Raw genomic sequence first — 20,335 nt, 5'->3', positions numbered from 1 at the left:
AGACTCTCGAAGATTGCAAAATTGCTATCCCACTGTAGAAAGAGTTGCACAAGTTAGCACAACCACAGCTCTATCTAACACAACTTGCTTTTAAACCAAGCAAAAGAGCGCATTCTGGACTTGGGTTTAAATGCAACAGTTTCTCTAATATTGTGTTCGAATCCCACCATGGCCTAGCGTCCTTTGGCAAGACGTCAATCCACAATTTGCCACTCTCCACCCAGGTGCTAAATGGGTACCCGGTAGGATCTTGAAAGCCTATGTAGTATGCTTAGCAATTGAGTCTTGGAACTCTTGTTGGAATGCTCCCCAGGGAGCGGAGAAGGTGCATACATTGTATGCCTGCATGCAAGGATCCGATGACCGGGATAATAATAGATCTGTAAAGCGCTTAGAGACGTCGCTTCGATGTGTTAAGCGTTATGTAAATGCGGAATATTATTATTCGTATTATTATTGATATAAAGGGGCCCCTGGGAACTGTTGCTGGAAAAGATGAAATGATACACAGTGAAATGAATAAAGTTAATTTTGATATTCAACCAATCAAAAGAGGGCAATTTTATTGGTCTCGTATTCGAACAAAACAACGAATACATTTACTCTTCTTGACCCATAAATTGAGACCAGTAAAAAAAAAGGTAAATCCCCTCATCTGCCAATGCTAGTGAAGTTTCTGTTCGTGGTAACTCCCGTATAGGAATTCGGCAGGACAGCATTTTGCTGGTAAACGCCAAGCTGGTATTACCTAGGAAACATTGTACGTCTAGGTAAATCAGTCATGGTGGCCGACCTTATGTATAGACAACAGATATTACTCTCGGGCCTTTTTATCAAAGTGGAGACAATGGAAGAGTGAGGATTCGAACTCACAACCTTGCGATTATGAGTCCAATGCTCAAACCACTGGACCACACGACCCATGAATTAAATTACGAAGACCGCGCTCTTAGAGGGATGTAACCAGCTGAAAATATTTATATCTTCCGAAGTAGAGTAAAATTCACAGAGCAAAATGCTGAAAATGTCATCAAAATCTGATAACAAATAGCGAAGTTATTGGATGTTAAAGTTTAGCAATGTGAAAACAGTTATTATGCACGTCGGCATGAATATTCATTAGATGTGTTGATGATGTTGCATCCGCACTTTCCCTTTTCTTTTGTTATTACGTGAAATCATTATTGTTTCAATTTTTCATACATGGGTGAATGATATGTCTCCTTGTATTAAAATAAGCAATGAATATGTATACACTTAATCAGTTGTTATTCCAATATTTTTAGTTCTTGAAAGAGAAAATCGTCGAATAAATCTAATTTCACATAACAAAATACAAAAGAAAAAGTGGGGATATGACATCATCAGTTTGCTCAATGAATATTCATGAAGACATGCCTAGAACTTTTCACTGGAATAATGCAAATCTTTAAAATGCCATAACTTTGTAATTCCTTGTCCCATTTTGATCAAATTTTCAATGTTTCGTTTGTCTGATTTTTCTTGATCTGTTCAAATCATAATATTTTCAGTCTGGAGTACCCCTTTTACTGACTCTGAGAGAGTCTAAGGTTTCATATAATGTTCACACTTCATCTGTTGACATTGACAGGCGCTTATCCTAGCACACGGAGGCCGTATTGGTTACTCTCAAGGTGATATCAAACTCCTTACTGATGATATCCAAGCCCTGAAACCAACCATCATGCCAGTCGTACCAAGGGTTATGAACAGGATCTATGACAAGGTTTGTATGTTCTCTGTCTCTTTGTCTGTCTGTTTATATCCCCCCTCTGTCTCTTTGTCTGTCTGTTTATATCTCACCCTCTGTCTGCCCCCCCCCCCTCTCTCTCTCTCTCACAGAAAACGAACAACTTAGGACAGTTTCAAGATAAAAAAAAATGTGCTATCAATCATAAGTAATGTTTACCTGCATAATTATACTAAAACCAATTTTTAGTCTTGCCATCGATTGAGATTGCTCGCTCGGCATTCTTCTTACAACAGAAAGATTGATTTCCTAATAACGAAAATTGATCTAGTAATGTCTAATTAACTTACATTTGTTATATTGATTATAATAAATTGTCTCGCAACACCCTTCATGTGAAATTTGTTTTGTTTCGTTTGTTTTCTTGCTTTTTTTTCACTCCCAATTTTTCTGCTTGGGAGCGATGTCGAACTCGCCTGTTTTGAGTATAGGCCAAATATCCTCTAAGTCGATTTGTATAAGAGCGTTTCTTGACAACATATTTTAGTGTTTCTTCGGTTTACATTTTCGGAGACGTTATTTGTTGTATAATCATAATAATCCTTATGTTTTTTTCACAAGTCTACTAACAGACTTAGAAAGGGCTAAGTGTATCACTTCATTTTTTTTCAATTCTATGTATAATTTTATAGACCTATTTGACCAATTTGTACAATGTTATTTTTTATTTTATACTATTGTTTTGGGCAGTTTCTTCAGGGAGTGAAGGAGAAAGGCAAGCTGAAATACTCTGTCTTCAACCTTGCAAGAAAGAAGAAACTTGCTCAGCTCATGAAGTGAGTATCTGTTAAATCGCTTCAAGTTACCTAGACGATCGAAAGGAAAATAGTTTGACAATAATTCAAGTTTCACCCCCCCCCCTTCCGTGATATGACGGTGTCCCCTTCCTTTCACTCATGTTCTCTCTTATATTATTTGTTTCTCAGCTGCGTTGTCGCTATAGCCGCTTAATCCCCTGACATTGGCTATTACACAGCAAAAATTGTGGTGTTAACCGGTGTACATAGAGGACCACACCAGTTATTTTACACCGGTGTTAAATTGGTGGTGTTAGTTTTACACCTAAAGGTGTTATTACAACACCTTTGGTTGTTACATTTACACTCTTAGGTGTTATGTTCAATCTTAAGGGTGTAATTTTAACACCTCATTGCGTGGTCCTCTATTAACACCAATTGGTGTCTGTTTTAACACCACAGTTTTTACAGTGTACGGAATTATACCTGCATGGTAATCTTGAGCTTGCTAGGTTTTTCACAGTCAGTTCCCCCCTCTCTCTCTCTCTCTCTGTCTAAGGGTCATTTGTCGATTTGCAATCAATACCGTGATTTCAAGTTACATACTGGTACATAAAGACCAAACCTTATCATCCTTTGTTAGAGGCCACTTGCTGTACAATGTATATGCTCTTGAACGATCATAATTGTAAAGAAGACATTCATCGTGATTGGTAACATGTTCTATCTTCTTGTTTTGTAGGGGTAATACACGCACAGACACGAAGTGGGATAAGGTCTTCAAACCATTAAGAGTAAGTCTCCTCTTACAATTCCCTTTCATTGTAAGAGAATAAAACATTGCATGTTTTGGGAACAAGTTAGCTTGTGTGAAAACGGGAATGGTATTTGAATTCTGGTGTTATTAATGGTGTGGACATCCTCCCGTTGGCAATGCGACGGAAATGTGTGATGTCACACTTGTACAACCCCCAATTACTTTTCTACATAATTTACTTGAATTGACGCTTTATAATGTAGTCAATCCATAGATCAGGGGCCCGTTGCAGAAAGAGTTGTAATCAATCGCAACTCTAAAAATCACGCGCGACTTGATTTTTAACCAATCAACAGCGCGCATTTTTGACTTGCGATTGATTTTTTGACTTGCGTTTAAACGAAACTCTTTCTGCAACGGGCCCCGGGTGAATCTTTCCTTTGGGAGGAAATGCAAAAGAGGTTTCATAGAATGTATCATTGAAAGAGAGTTTGTACTACCATGGGATGAGGAAAAAGAGATATGTCGGGGTATATTTTCAGTTTTGCAAAGGGGATCGTTTTAGGATACTGTGACATCACATTATCTTGCTTGCATTGTTAATGGATGGTTCTCCGTAGCATAAGGGATCCCGACATTATAACTTTCTTATTGTTTGCCCAACTGCTCTCAACCTTTCATTGATTTTATTCATTATTTTTCTATTTTCATACAAAGCTAACTTCTCCCCAAGGTATCATTCTCCCATAAAAACTGCTATTGAGATATTCAGGGCAACTGTGATGATATATATATATATATACACATGGCGGCTTGTCATTGTTCAAACCCAACTTCACCCGACAAAGGAAATTATAATTGGTATGGTGTCGAAAATCTATCTATCTGACAGTCAATTGGATCAGGCTCGCCCTAACCACTAACCCGTCTCTGTGGTCTAGTGGTTAAGGCACCGGCGTTCAAAGTTGGGGGCCCGGGTTCGATTCCCGGCAGAGACATTTTTTTCGGCATCATCAATTTTTCCAAGGGGTAGATAGCTCTGGGGAACCTTGATTTTATGCATATAGCATTTCCATTTATTTGAAAGCAGGATAAAAGATCAACGTATATTAAATGCCTTGCTCATGGGTATAGGTGCCGCGTCCTGGGATCGAACCCCGGAATTTCCATGTATAGCCAGGCGCCTTAGACCAGTCGGCCACGGCACCCCCACGTAATATAAGATGAGGGGGAAACGATACTCCTTATCTGAGTATCCCATTATTTTTGTTGTCATAATTTTGTCTTCATTAAATATTCATACGCATTGAATTCGACTGACATATATAATGAATCAAAAGCATTTTAATATATGAAAATACGAATGCATATTACGTGAAATAGAAATTAATAGTGAATTGTATTGAGTCTAGTTTGGCTGGGACAGGAATACAGAAACCAATTTATGCAACTTCAAGAAATACAAAATTTCAATATTTACATAAAACATGGGTAAAGATTGAACAGAATGTCATTATTTGATATGTGAAATGGGGAAAATGATCTACGTTTGTGGGAATTTAACAAACAATCTTAGAAATTGAATTGGCATCAATTACTCTTCAGAATATAAATACTTTTACTTCATCATAAACTTCATACATCATGTTTCCAGGATATCATGGGTGGAAACATTCGTTTCATGACGACTGGATCGGCGCCTACCACAGAAGAAACCAAAAACTTCTTCCGCTGTGTTCTAGGAGTGACGGTAGGTCAAATTTCTCTATTTTACTTCCAAGGGATGTCTTTAACGGATACAAAGAGGGTAAATTCATTTATTGCTGTCGGCGTTGGCGCTGCTATAGGGGAGGGGGGGAGGACTCATAACCCATACTGAATGGCTAGAAAATATGATTATTTAATTACATCCATAATTGCTTATAGCTCTTTGTTCTGGACCCCACTCTTCCGACATATTTTTGTATAATGATAGATTACTCTCTTCTATTATTACACCTTCTATTTAATCGAGGTTGTTGTTTTGTTTGTGTGTGTCTTTCTGTGGATAAAGAGTGAAATTCAGATATTCGATAGAGGGCGCACTTATAAAGTCCAAAGTCAGTTTTCAAAGATGCAATTAGATTGACTTGTTAGCTTATCATTCACAAATAACAAATTTAGCGTGATTGTCTGATCATTATCTTGGCATACTATTTCATAGAAAACATCTAATGGTACTCATACTGTGAATGATATCCAAATTTGAAAGGAAAAGCGACGGTGTATTCATGTCGCTAATGGGGTGCCTTCCTACTGCAATCAATCTCATCTCCGTGAGCAAAAGGGGATGTAACCGATCCTCCACGTTCTATCAACAGTTGTTTCGTCTTCTAACTAATTCGTTAGGATCGATCTCAATTTAAAGGCACCTTCTGTGAAGAGAAGCGTAAGACGAGAGAGGGTGATAATGGGCATACGATGAAGGCGCGTACTCGGTTTCACCTCCGCGGAGTAATCTTATCTGTAAATTTTCAGAGATTTAGACCATTTTACTGTAATCCAAACTTGTATATTTAGACCAAATGGATGGATTTGTTGAAGTAACTGCTCAATCGATTTTGTACTCTGAAAAATAGAAAACGGAGGAGGTCTCGCGAACCCGGTTCGCGAAATGGGTCAATTTAGCGTTACATAGTAATTTACAGTTCTTAATTTCAATCATTGATAGTGGGATAAAAATAAAATTGTGTTGTTTCAATGAGAATATCTATTGATTTATTTTAGCGTAATATACTCTCAAAAAAAGGGTTGGGCAAAGTAAACTATTGTGGTCGATCCAGGATTGGCCAGCAATGAGGGAGCGGCAAAGGGGTCAATTTTTCCTATAAAACCCATAATACAAATAAGTAAATAATAATGAACAAAAAACGAAAGAATATTCATTTCTCCAATCGCCCCTGACTCGAGGGGGAACATATTTTTTTATTGTTTTATTTCATATTGATTTTCTCTTGAGACAGAAAACATCAGTTCATGTTTAATATACTTTTAATTTCCCTTAACTGACAGCTTCTGGAGGGCTACGGGCAAACGGAGACCACAGCGATCGTAACATGCGGTATCCCGGCGGACATGTCGCCTGGCCATGTAGGAGCAGTACTGCCAAACACTGAGATCAAATTGGTTGATGTGCCCGATATGAATTACTATGCAAAGAACGGGGAAGGAGAGGTAAAAATCTTTATACCATAATTACTTATTAAAAATCGTTGATGTATATATTTTTGTACAATTTACCTCGCCTTCTTATTCATTTTTCCCAGAAAAAAATGTTGACGTATATACCCCAACGATGGGCGTATACAACTTAACGTTACAGCGGCTCAGCATTCAGCAATTAAATTTGAAACATCATATCCTAATTTGTCATTAAATTCATGCAGCAAAGTGTCACATCGAGACGGTCGTTCATTTATCAACTTCAAGTCCTTATCAAAAAAGCTCGTTCTACTCTATCTGATGAATTTCTGATTCGAAGGAATATTTCTTTAGCCGAATCCTTCGGCTCTACTTAATCTCGTATATTATAAATATCTTTTATTTCCATCTGTCGTTGCCTTCGTTTCTCTTACCCCAAATTTCATATATCCTCTTGATCTCTTTTACCTTTCTCCGTTATTTCTACCCTTCCCTTTTTTCTTCTTTTAATCGAATTTGTTATTTTTTGTTCACATTTGCTTTCCTGTTTCTTTTCTTCCTTCCCTCCTGCTCTTTCTTTTCCCCTTATCCTTTTATATTGACGCTCCTTTCCCTTTATTCTTGATTTCATTCGACAACATTTTTCTCTCATTTTCTCACTTTTCGATTGTTACTTAGAGTCATTTTCAGGAGTTTGTCTTATACCCATTTCCTACCCCTTTCGCTCTATTTGTTCTGCCGGTTGACATTCATACTTTTATTTTTGCCTTTTTTTCTTTTATCCCAACTTTCACTATTCCTCTCCACCTTCCTCCGTTATTTCTACCCTTCCTCCTTTCTTTTATCGATTTTGTCTCAATTATTTGTTTCCTTTCCTTACCTCTCCTCTTCTTTCTTCATCTCCCTATCATAGATTTGTAGCCGTGGTAGTAACATCTTCATTGGTTATCTCAAGGATGAGGAGAAGACTAAGGAGACATTTGATGAGGACGGTTGGATGCACTCAGGTGACATCGGAAAATGGCTTCCGGTAAGGGCATTGTGGGATACATTGGGGGCTTTTGATACCCCCCCCCAAAAAAAAAAAACGACGACTAAGAAAATAGAAGGAGAAAAGGGTGACATTATTTCAATATTATTCCATGAATATAATATCAAAAATCTATTATGAAATTAGATTTTCATTTAAACGAAATAAAAATACAATTTTTCGTTCACTTGCGACTTATTAGAATGTTACCTTAAATGCCTAGGATCTACCCTTCTAATTTTTGGATCATTGCACCAACTTGGGGCCCATGCAGCTCACACTAAACTGTACACAACCCCTTTGCGATCCATTTTCTTCTTTTTTTTGGGGGGGCGGGGGGGGAATGTGATAAACTTCTTTTATGTATACCAAACAGTAGCGTACAGATGGAGGGGCTTAGGTGCGCTTGCCCCCCCCCCCAAAAAAAAATAATAATAAAAAAATAAAGAGAGGAGGGTGATATATGATACTATTTTGATAATTGATATTATCTTATGAATATTATGTCATATAATGATAAAATTTGATTTTTTTACAATAAAAATATCGACATTTTTGGTCGCTCGCAACTTTTTTTAAAATGAATTTTGCCCGACGCGCCATATCTCATCCTTTTGATTGTTTTTTGGGCTTATTACACCTCTGTATTCCAATTTGTTAAATCTCAAGTACCAAAGTTTGGAATAGATGCATAAATATTAAAATAAAAGTTCAGGGTATTGCTAATCGAGCTATCCAGGAGAAAAAAAAAATCGTATTTGAATTACGATAGTAGTGGCATCATACAGCAATATTTAAAGCCGATTAGAACTTTTATCTGAACACAATGCTTGCATTAAAAGTAGAATTCTATTTTCCCTAGTTTCCTTAATAATGTACCTAATATCAAATAGCACGATTTACCTTTTTGAACTCTCTTATTTAATATAATTTCGTCATTTGATTTGATCAACTCTCAAAGTTAAGAAATGTCAATTCAAATAAACATTTCTATCCTAAAAACCAAATCCGACCAATTCATTTCATTTCAGGTTTCTAGATGCAGCAAACTGCACATCTGCGGTTGAAAGTTTGATTTTAAAATGCATTCTACTTTTAGAACCTGTCTGTTTCAAATATGTATTGCATTTTGATATCGGTCAAGAGCATATAGCAGGAAGATATTATATCGAGATCTCATCTCGTTGACAGGCGTCCGAATCCATAGGGAATAAAAGACCTATCTATGGTGTTTGGAAATCGAAAAGTGAAATATAAAACCTGTTGAGAAAAATAAATGATATCAACCACAATAGGGTTGTTAATGCATGTAAAGGAGGTTGCATTTCGACAGATGGAGCCCTGGGATCGAGGGGACAGGTGGCGGCTGTCCGGATAACATGGTTCGAGTTGTTTAAAAAAATATTTAAAAAGAATGAGAGAAAAAAAGGGGATGAGTAAGAAAAAGAAAAAAAATCCATAAAAAAGAGTGTTCTCTAAATACGTCAGAGCTAGTCTGGTCTCTCACCACACTCCTTTTGGAGCGAGACGAGGGATCAATCGATTTTAGTGAACGGTACATCCTATTAGAGTGCATTATAGCTCCTTTCCGAGTGAATTGTGCACCAATGAAGACATTTCACTCCAAAAGGAGCTATAATGCATTCTACACGGATGTACATATCACTCCAAAAGGATTGGTCCCTCGTCTTACTCCCAGAGGAGTGTTATTAGGGGCCAGATTAGCTCTTACGCATTTAGAGAGTAAGTCGAAAGATATATTTACATTGTTTTATATTATAAAAATCAAACTAAAATCTAATCTATGGTTTATGATAAGAAATACGTATATAGATGATGGGCGGTAATCTTAGGGGACTTGTAGACAGTATAGTGCTACTGTATACACCCCTTCCCCCCCCCTTCCAAAAAAAAAAAATCTCCCCAAATCTCCGCGCATGATTAGAGTGTTCGTTTCAGATCTATGATAAGATAAAACTTCTGTAATAAATAAGTCTTCTATGGACTTTTTTATGATCTAACGGTGTCATACGATACTCAATATAAAAAGTAAACTGTACCATTTCGAATTGAAATATCCAACATCTTTCAAAACACATATTTTAATTGGAACCTCAGTAACAGAGATAATATTTTCTCGATGTTGAGTTTATTTGATAGTAACACAATGACAAATTGAAACTGATGAGTGACTATGGCTTAAACTCTCCGTATATCGTTTTAGACAAATACATCAGACTGTTATTTTCTCATTCAAGTTTTATCAGTTTTACATCTCTTTTAATTAGTTACATATTGTATTTTTACAACTTATGTTTAATTTAATATGCATCGTTAATTTAAAACTCGGTCATATCAGAAGCTTTAAGGGCAAACTGAAATCATAGTCCATTATCTGTTTCTTTTATCAATCGCTGATCAGAATGGTACACTCAAGATTATCGACAGGAAGAAACATATCTTCAAACTTCAGCAGGGAGAGTACGTCGCTCCAGAGAAAATAGAAACTTATTATCAGAGGAGCGAGTATGTGGCTCAAGTCTACGTCCATGGAGATAGCTTACAGGTAGGTCGAAGGGTAAAGGTCATGCATATTCCATTGATAATTAAGCAACAACAACAACACAATTTAAACATAATTATGATCACAAAAAACTAAAAAATATAAAGGTAGTTTCACATGCCATATGCACAGACTTATCCCCTCCTTCGGGTGACAAACCTAAACATTCTTAAGAAGATATTATTTTCTTTGGTCACTAGCTAATAATAATAATAATAATAATCTACATTTATATAGCGCTTATTACAATAGTTTCTAAGCGCTTAACATTTATATCTTAAAGCAATACAAGTATAAGGATTATAAATGAATTATATCACATATCACTAGCTCCATCCAATTGATGATATAAACAAAATAGTTCCAGACAGCAAAACAATTTCAAACAATAATCTCATACTTAATTCGTATTTCGATGGGAACTTAATCAAAAATAATATCTAAGGCCATTGGCGGATCCAGGGGGGATGCATTTCCGAACAGTGCCCCCCATTGTGAGTCATAGTTAATATTGTTAATGTAAATATGTCGTCCATGCATGCACAAGTGTGCCCCCCCCCCCCCTTGAGAGTGACATAATTTTGTAATGGGAATAAAATGACTATCACATTCAAGTGAAAACTTTTTCCCCATTGGGACAAAATCATTTTTTATTTGTTTAAGCGATTTTTTTTCTCTTTGCTTGTCAAATTTTCCTTGGGGAAAATGTGCCCCTCCTTTTGGAAAAAACCTGGATTCGCCCCTGTCTAAGGCTAATATAGTATTTTCTTATCATGAAATATTACAGTAAGTTTTTATTTTCCATCGCCAGCATCATTCGCTTGTTTATCAGTTTATAATATGAACATGTAGGAAGCTTTACAAATTCTTCAAGCGTGGTGATTGCACACTGTTTTTTTTTCTTTAAATCCATCTAGATTTTAATTCAAATAGGCTCGTACACTTAAAAGAAATGAAAGGACGGAAAGGGGTAAATCACATTTTAAAACAACCGAGGAGCGACTGTTTTTTTTTAATAAGGGTGAAAAACGCTGTAACTCTTCGCCTTTTTCCCATCCTTTTGCCTTTGGTGCCTTTAGATTGTATGGATATATAATATTTGTACTTTTATATTGATATCCCGTTTCACATAGAGATATCAAAATGTTTACGAGCTCATTTCTTTTTCAATTTTTCCATTTTAGAGTTACTGTGTAGCCATCATTGTTCCAGATGAGGAGGTGCTTCTGAAAGTAGGAAAGTCAAAGGGACTTGGAAACAGCTTTGAGCAACTCTGCAAACTAAAGGTAAAATGTTTAAAATAAAACAAGTACAAACATAGTTACAAAGAGTGCGTTTAGCATTTGCATTTATTTGAATGTAGAATAAAGAGAGCGCTGTTGATTAAATGACTTGCTCACGGGCATAAGTGCCGCAGCCGGGGATCGAACCCCTGACTGTCATGTGTCTAGTCATTAATACCACACCTCCACGTAGTGTAATTTGAAAACATACCTCATGGTTTTGTGATATATCTCCGTTAGTAATAAAAAGAAGAGAAAGTTCACGCCGAGAAATAATATGAACAGGGGCCGCGGAAGCGGAGGGCTTCAGCCCCCACTTTTCCCCCAAAATCGTGTACAAAAACGTAAAAATAAACATATGATTGTGATTTTTTACATGGTCAACACCCCTCCCACTTTTGGCTCAGCCCCCCCCCCCCACCCCCACTTTAAAAACCGTTCCGCGGCCCCTGATGAAAAGGGGGGATTCGAAGAGATATCAAAATGTTTACGAGCTCATTTCTTTTTCATTTTTCTTTTTCATTCTAGGAAGTCAACAAGATGATTCTCGACGATTGTGTGAGAATCGGGAAGCAAGCTGGACTCAACTCATTTGAACAAGTAAGTATATTACATTTTTTATTATCATTATTGGCTGTTGTTTTCTATGGGAATGAACATATTTCTCCTTGAGGAGCAGCAGTTAGTATGGGGTGATTTGTTTGATTCAATCCTTCGTGGTTTCTCCAAATGAAATCAAGTAGAACAAGTAGCATTAGTATGCAATTCCCTTTTGTCAGGGGCCGCGGAAACGGGGAGAGGGTAGGGGTGGGCTGCGGGGGCTTCCAAAACCGTGTACAAAACTTAAAATGGCCATTTGATTATTATTTTTTAATGGTCAGCCCCCCACTTTCAAAACCGCTCCTAGGCCCTGGGAGTTGAAATTACGAAAAACATTTTTTGTTACACCGGGGGTCTGACATGGGGTGAATGTCCTTCCCATTAAAGGTCTTTGCCCCCCCCCCCCTCGTTGCACCCACCCCACATTATCTATCGTACACGGAAGTTATAATTAGACATATTAAAATGATTTCCCACTGGCTTGGGCGCTGATGATGGTGTTGATGTCAATTGCGTTATGCAAATGATAAATGATACCTAAATTATATGTGAAATTAACTATGCTGGTTGATAATTATGAAAAAGTTTTGGGTTTGACCTTGATGTTGGTGTTTATACCAATCTCTTTAATCACCGAATGGCGTCAGATTAAGGATTATACACTTTGAATTCTGCGTAATGGCTGGTACAATTCACCCAAACTATATTTTAAGATAAAATTCACCCAAAATATATTTTAAGATGAAATTTACCCAAAATATATCTTAAGATGAAATTCACCCAAAATATATTTTAAGATAAAGAACATGAACCGATTTCGCTTGAAAAAACAATATGCCCTACATGAACGAGAGCTTATAGGGATCAATCCCTATGGCGTGAAATTTACATCATTACAGAGTGCATGAGACATTGGCATAAATCCGTGACGTCATACTATCCAAGTTTGGGGGGGCAATAGATCACCCCCCCCCCTCCCTGAATAGTTTCAATAGTTTCACAGCTCGGCTTTACGCCAGTGGCATGGGCTCCTTCCTTACGTGATTAACTGTGAATATTTTAGACACTTTCACTCCAAAATGATGTGAATTCACTCTCAAATGATTAAAAGCTCACTCCGAATGGACTGGACCCTCACCTAACTCCGAGGGAAGAGTGATTAGGGACCTGACTTGCTCTTACGCATTCGGGGAACACCAGCTTCCAATAAAGAACCTCAAATCTGAGAAATGATTGATTCATCTACACTTTAAGTCCTACGGTTTCTTTTATCCTCTCCTTCCAGGCAAAGAAAGTCTTCTTATGCGCCGAACTGTTCTCCCTCGAGAATGGACTACTCACCCCCACCATGAAATCGAAGCGCCCAGCACTGAAGAACTACTTCAAGAATCAGATAGACGCAATGTACGGCCAATAAAGCAGTCGGTACAGATCTGTATACATTTGAGCTGCACTTTTGTATTTTCCTGTCATATTATGATTTATTACTTTTCCATGTATCTTTTTATGTCTGCTATTGTTTTTTGGTAACAATGCGCATTTTTTAAAACTTCATATCATTTTTTATCATGTAAAGTATTAAGACCTACCATAATATGTTGAAGCAAATTTTCAATATTTTCTATGTATGGAAAGAAGGGTCATGTAAAACATTTATTATGATCCAATATCATAATGCATGTTTGAAGCCATGAACCTATGAAAGTGCATGAGGGCGGTTTTGGTCAGGATGGGGGAGGGGTTCATGGGGGACCCTAATTGCAGATTTCAAACTTTATGAAAATTATAATAGAGCTGGGGCCAGTAACACAAAGCTTAGCAATGATTGTAGAACATTTTTCTACGAATGATTACATTGATTACAATGTACAACCAATCGTAGAAAATCAAGCGTTTGATTAATCGTTACACTCTAAAAAAAAGGTTTACCCAATGTTGGGTAAAATGGGAACATGCATGTTGGTTGGGTAAAAAGTTACCAGATATTTTGTAAATTTTACGCAATGTTGCGTTAAAATTTACCCTTTAAACATTAATTTTGCCCAATATTGGGGTGAAAAAATACCCAGCAAACATACATGTTCCCTTTCTACCCTATGTTGGGTAAAATTTAACTCGGTGTTTTTAGAGTGTAACAATTGGTTAACGGGACCCTGGATTGAGTTGCTCAATCAACCATCTTTATATTATTTGTGACATTTTAAGAAATTGGAGGTAAAATTTAGTTTGTCGATTTTTTTTGTGGAATACTATTTTTTTTAAGACAGTGTTGGTACTATATTTTGAAGCCATTCAAATTACAATAGAAAAAATTACTTATTCATGTTCAAATAGCGAGTGTCTTTCCTACTTTAAAAATGATTTTCAGTAATGACTTAACAGCAGTACTCGGGAGAAATTTGACTTGCCTCTTTAATGGAGGAGAATGATAATATTGTTATATTATGATAACAATTATTTGCCCAAAATTGATGATATTAACAAGAACCTATTATCCTCCTTCATGAAAGCAGCAAGTCAAATTTTAGGGGAATAGGAATAATGGAACTTTTTACTATTGTACAAATATTTTGATTTTTAAATATATATCATAGAAATATAATGATTCTTGACGTGTCTTTCAAAAACTTATTAAGAACACTTGCAGGCGAATGGAGTTATCCGTACTCATTTTTTACAGTGAATATATCACGAGCTCGCCTCTTGTATTTCTAGTTTTTATCAAGTCTACATCGCAATTTAAAAAATGACTGCGTGGAATTGGATATCACAATCATGTCGCTGTACAGATTTTAACAGTAATACATGGGAAAAATCTTATTTTGAACTCTTGAATTTTGAAATTACAAGGAATTAGAAAATTCCCTTTTTGGACGGTTGTCTTATATTTGGCCACATTCTAAAAAGTGCGTTTAGGTTCTGACTATAGTCGTTAACTGGACGCTTAACCAATTAGTTTTACACTGTAAAAACGCTGTTTAGAATTTCAAGCACGTTGTTAATGTCCGTCACTCTAGCAAATATTGTTTAAAATTTTTAAACCAACTGTTTAAACTTTTTACACATCTGTTCAAACCTTTTAAACAAGTTGTTTAACAAGTTTAAACAATTAAAGAAAAGTTTAAACAACTTGTTGTTAGAGTGACAGGCTTAAACAATGCGCATTCTTTGATACTGTGTATGCAATGAACAGGGTATGAAGATATTATTTTGGTCGATTACTTATTCGATATTTTATATATATGTATATATTAGTCTTTTCACTCGGCCTTATTTTATATTCAATGAAATATGCTACTTACGAATGTTTTTTCAATACAAGTTTGATCACTTAAGTGATATATGAATAAACACTCTAAAAAATGAAGTGCTAATTCAGCTCTTAAAGAGCGTGTATAGTGACTGCACTTCGGAGTGCTGATTTTTCTAGTTCAAATTTGAACGAGAAAAAGCAGCACTCCGAAGTGCAGTCACTATATACGCTCTTTAAGAGCTGAATTAGCACTTCATTTTTTAGAGTGGACTTTTTACTACTGTATACATTTTCTAGGTTAAGATTATATGAAGATAATATTTTTTTGATATGTCTTTCAAAAATTGTCTACCCTTCATTTTCATCATTATCAATTATTATTCATGTATGAGTTTTATCAAGTATATAATGTACATGTATATAGTTACTAATAAGAAAATATTGTTACGCGTCAACCGAGATTTGTTTGACTTACGATACAACATTGTTGTATAATATTCTCGTTTTTTATGCTCAATATTTTTGCTGCTTTGTGTTCATTTGTTTTAATCAATATGAATGAAGTAAATACTTCTGAAATTTCCGCTTTTAAGGTCCTGTGATCAGGGTGTCCCGAATCGTTTATAACACCCACACAGCAAAGACTGTGGTGTTAACCGGTGTACATAGATGACCACACCAGTTATTTACACCGGTGTTAAATTGGTGGTGTTAGTTTTACACCTATAGGTGTTATTACAACACCTTTTGTTGTTACATTTACACTCTTTGGTGTTTTGTTTAATCTCTCGGGTGTAATTTTAACACCTCAGGGTGTGGTCCTCTATTAACACCAATTGGTGTCAGTTTTAACACCGCAGTTTTTACAGTGCAAAGACAGGACGGCGCCAGGATGGAGGGGGGGGGGGCAAGCAGGTGATATATTCTTCCTCAATTCAGTAATAGGGGTATTGGTGAGCTACACGCCCAAACCTTTCTTTTTTCAGATTCAGATTCATTTATTATTGATCCATGATAAAAATACATTTGGATTCAACCGCTCAGGCATTCGCCTCCGTGCACCCAAGAGTAACCGTTCACGTTTTAGACAATTTTTACAATTTTCTTCCTTCTTTCTGTACCCTCTTTATTTCTTCCTCCTGCCCCCATCATTTTAACACCGCCCCTGCCCAAAGATTGATCCCCTAACAATATTTTATTTGGGCACGTCTGATGTAACAGTTCCTTTGAAATATAGATAACCAATTTATATCCGTCGTGATTGTTGTATGCATGGTGGACTTGATCAGGGCCCGTAACACAAAGCTTAGCAATCAATGGTTAGCATTATTTTATGATTGATTGTATTGACTACAATGTGTAATCAACTTTTTGAAAAAATCAAAGGGTACGATTTATCACAAGGGTTTGTGATACGGGACCAAGGTCGGTATTGAGGCCTTTGTCTCGTCTGTTGTACAGCCGGGTTCTTGTTTCTTAAAGATATTTAGAGTATATATTTTTTTATGCATCACGCAAATTCTACCTTTTAAAATTAAAATGTGGTGATGTTTTTATCTTTTGTAAAACTGAGTAAAATATGTTTGGTCCGAATGCCTTTATAAATTCAAACCGACCGTGCTATTCGTAAAAAACAACACAATGTTTAAGTTTCTAACCTTGATGTCTTGATATTAAGTTTTATGTGATTCTATTGTAATTGGTGGTTGTTTCATTAACTTGCATAATACATATCTGAATTGTCACCTCAATAAATGGCCAAATATTTTTTGTCTATTTTGTTTATTAAACTATCGATAGATGTCTGGTGTTATTATTTTGTGTGATATAATAATAATAATAGCGCGTTACAGCATATTATTACCCCGGTCACTGGATTCATTTCAATCCCGCACGTAAAGTACACAATTCCACTCCCTGGGGAGCATTCCTTGCATTCATCGCAGCCTCATTATGGCGCTGGCAAAATCAAACATACAATATCTTTCGCATCCTATACCCATTTAGCACCTGGCAAAGTGGATTAACGCCTTGTCAAAGGCGCGCTAGACCGCGGTGGGATTAGAACACACGACCCTCTGTTTACAAGGCGAGAGTCAGAACCACTACACCCATCGGCGGCGGAAGCCAAAAAATTTAGGGGGTGTCCACCTGAAATTTTGGGATGGACACAGGTAAAAAATTTGACAAGTGCCCCAAAAAAGGTTTTCAACCTAAATATTTTAGGAGTTGCTGACCATAAATTTTTGACAAGCAAAAAAAAAAAAAAAAAAAAGTCATCAACCTAAATTTTAGGGGGGACAACGCACGTTTCAGGGGGGGTCCACGTGAATTTAGGGGGGACGCAGGAAAACAATTGACAAGCAAAAAAAAACAAAAAAAAAGGTTATCAACAAAAAATTTAGGGGGGACCGTCCCCCCCACCACCTAAACTTTAGGGGGACACGTCCCCCCGCTTCCGCCGCCTATGACTACACCACGGCTCTTCCACTATATTGAAATATAAAGCGAGAGGATTTGCATGTACTTCAAATACTTTCTCTGCAAGAGGATGACTTGGGTAAAAATCTGACTTCTTTCATGTTCCTTGAAAGATTTGAGTCCAAGGCCCAAATTGATAAATAGATTTCAGTCATGATTTTGTCTGATGATCCCTTTTGAGACATTTAATGACGTAAATTGAAACAAAATACGGCCTGAAATGGTGATATGCATGGGCGGAAATCCCGGGGGGGGGGGGGACGTGTCCCCTCTACTCAAAATAGTAGGGGGACACAATATGAAATGTCCCCCTACTATTCTTGGTCTTTTATGATGGTAAGAAATACATCATTCAAATTCAAAATAAAACATGTATTTTGGGACGAGATTACCTTACTTTTTGAATGATTACCTTTTTTTTGCTTGTCAAATTTTCCCAGTCCCTTACCCCCCCCCCCCTGCCTATAAGGAGAAAGTTCCTCCCCTGGTGATATGAGTGCTAATAGCACTATAGAAAATATGATTCTGATCTCCATTTCTTTCCGATGAACTATATGTTATTGTATTATCTCTAGAATACATGAATTTCAAGATTTGAAAATCCTGATAGGTCAGACAATCCCATATAACATGGCTGACCCAGACAGCAAGTGAAATAAAACAAATATGAATTTATCATTTATATTTTCTAGACGCTGTTGTAAATCGAAAGTTGTCTTCCATCGATTTTCAATGGCTTCAAAGAAATCTGCAATATAGAATACAAGTTTCATGATATCCATAACGCAAATGATCAAAGACATCCATGACGGGGGAGGGGGGGGGGTATTCATATTCCCAATCTCAAAACTTCTGTAGAATAGCTATTACATTTTTCATTTTAATTGTAGCTTGACGCAGAATACGTGTCTACTCTGAAAGCAACATAATTATAATTAAATCTCACCACATGTCATAATTAAGACCAAATAGAACGCTTTATTTGTATATCATTCACATTAATGAAGCCTACTTGAAATCTGTAGTTCCTTAATTGCTATTTTTCGGCATGATGCAAAAAGTAATGCTACAGCATAGAGATACATACTAATAAAAAACTAGTAATATATCTCTATTTGCTACAGTCACACTAATGAAACCGACTCCAAACCGACCGATGGTATGCCATTGATAATAATATAATAGGTTTGATCGGTCTGGAGTCGGTTTCATTTGTGTGACTGTAACCTCAACCGACTCCAAACCGACCGATGCATGGTAATAGGTTTGATCGGTATGGAGTCGGTTTCATTGGTGTGACTGTAACCGAAACCGACTCCAAAACCGAAGGATGATATGCCATTGGTATATCACATAATATATTTTTAATCGGTCTGGAGTCAGTCTCGATGGTGTGACTGCTGTAACCGAAACCGACTCCAAACCGACGGATGATATGCCATTGGTATATCACATAATATCTTTGATCGGTCTGGAGTCGGTTTCGTTGGTGTGACTGTAACCGAAACCGACTCCAAACCGACTGATGGTATGCCATTGGTATATCACATAATATCTTTGATCGGCCTGGAGTCGGTTTAGTGTGACTAGAACCGAAACCGACTCCAAACCGACTGATGGTTTTCCATTGCTAATGATATATTATATTTGATCGGTCTGGAGTCGGTTTCGTTGGTGTGACTGTAACCGAAACCGACTCCAAACCGAAGGATGATATGCCATTGGTATATCACATAATATCTTTGATCGGTCTGGAGTCGGTTTCGTTGGTGTGACTGTAACCGAAACCGACTCCAAACCGAAGGATGATATGTCATTGGTATATCACATAATATCTTTGATCGGTCTGGAGTCGGTTTCGTTGGTGTGACTGTAACCGAAACCGACTCCAAACCGACTGATGATATGCCATTGGTATATCACATAATATCTTTGATCGGTCTGGAGTCGGTTTCGTTGGTGTGACTGTAACCGAAACCGACTACAAACCGAAGGATGATATGCCATTAGTATATCCCATACTTTCTTTGATCTGTCTGGAGTCGGTTTCGTTGGTGTGACTAGGGCACATCTCCTCCTACAATGCCCCATGATCATTTGCCAGTCTGTAATGGGAGCTCATGTTCGTTACCTGCATGATCTGCATCTCAAATTATCCTTTTCAGATCAGGACATTACCCCTAAAGGACAAGTCCATGCACCCCAACAGGGAGTTGATTAGAATAAAAAGAACAAATATCTAACATGCATAACACTGAAAATTTCATCAAACTCGGATTTAAAATGAAATAGTTTCACTTGAAAGTTTCGCTTCATTTCACAAAACAGTTATCACATCCTGGTCTGTATGCAAATGAGGTGACTGATGACATCATCCACTCACTATTACTATTGTATTTTATTAAATAAAATTTGAATTATTCTAATTTTCTCCTCTTTGTCAAGTGAAACAATGATTAATTCCTCCATGAACCTGTGGAATTGGTATTGTTTGATACTCTATGGTTTAGTCAAGTTGGTCCTTATTGTCAAATCTGTAAAGATAAAATGAAATATTGCATAATTTAAACAATAAAAACCAAAATAAATAGAGAGTGAGGGACATATCGATTGCCTCATTCGCATGTCACTGAGTTGTGCATACGTTACTGTTTTGTGAAAAATAAGCGAAAATTTAAAA

At 36.8% G+C, this 20,335-nt stretch overlaps 1 protein-coding gene across 1 annotated transcript in view; it reads left to right on the top strand.

The window, feature by feature from the left end:
- Positions 1–14,654, top strand: part of LOC121431590 (long-chain-fatty-acid--CoA ligase 6-like) — a 30,079-nt gene extending 15,425 nt beyond the window's left edge. The window contains exons 11-20 of the mRNA XM_041629139.1: positions 1,613–1,747; positions 2,462–2,547; positions 3,251–3,302; positions 4,920–5,015; positions 6,317–6,478; positions 7,359–7,475; positions 9,898–10,041; positions 11,223–11,324; positions 11,850–11,921; positions 13,207–14,654. Of these exons, the coding sequence (XP_041485073.1) occupies positions 1,613–1,747; positions 2,462–2,547; positions 3,251–3,302; positions 4,920–5,015; positions 6,317–6,478; positions 7,359–7,475; positions 9,898–10,041; positions 11,223–11,324; positions 11,850–11,921; positions 13,207–13,338 (1,098 nt within the window). The 3' untranslated portion in view covers positions 13,339–14,654. The remainder of the gene's footprint in view (positions 1–1,612; positions 1,748–2,461; positions 2,548–3,250; positions 3,303–4,919; positions 5,016–6,316; positions 6,479–7,358; positions 7,476–9,897; positions 10,042–11,222; positions 11,325–11,849; positions 11,922–13,206) is intronic.
- The last annotated feature ends 5,681 nt before the right edge of the window (positions 14,655–20,335 follow it).

Source organism: Lytechinus variegatus, chromosome 18 (assembly GCF_018143015.1).
Source record: "Lytechinus variegatus isolate NC3 chromosome 18, Lvar_3.0, whole genome shotgun sequence".
Classification (NCBI taxonomy): domain Eukaryota; kingdom Metazoa; phylum Echinodermata; class Echinoidea; order Temnopleuroida; family Toxopneustidae; genus Lytechinus; species Lytechinus variegatus.
Note: the sequence above shows the minus strand (reverse complement) of the source record. Positions and strands in the feature narration are given on the sequence as shown.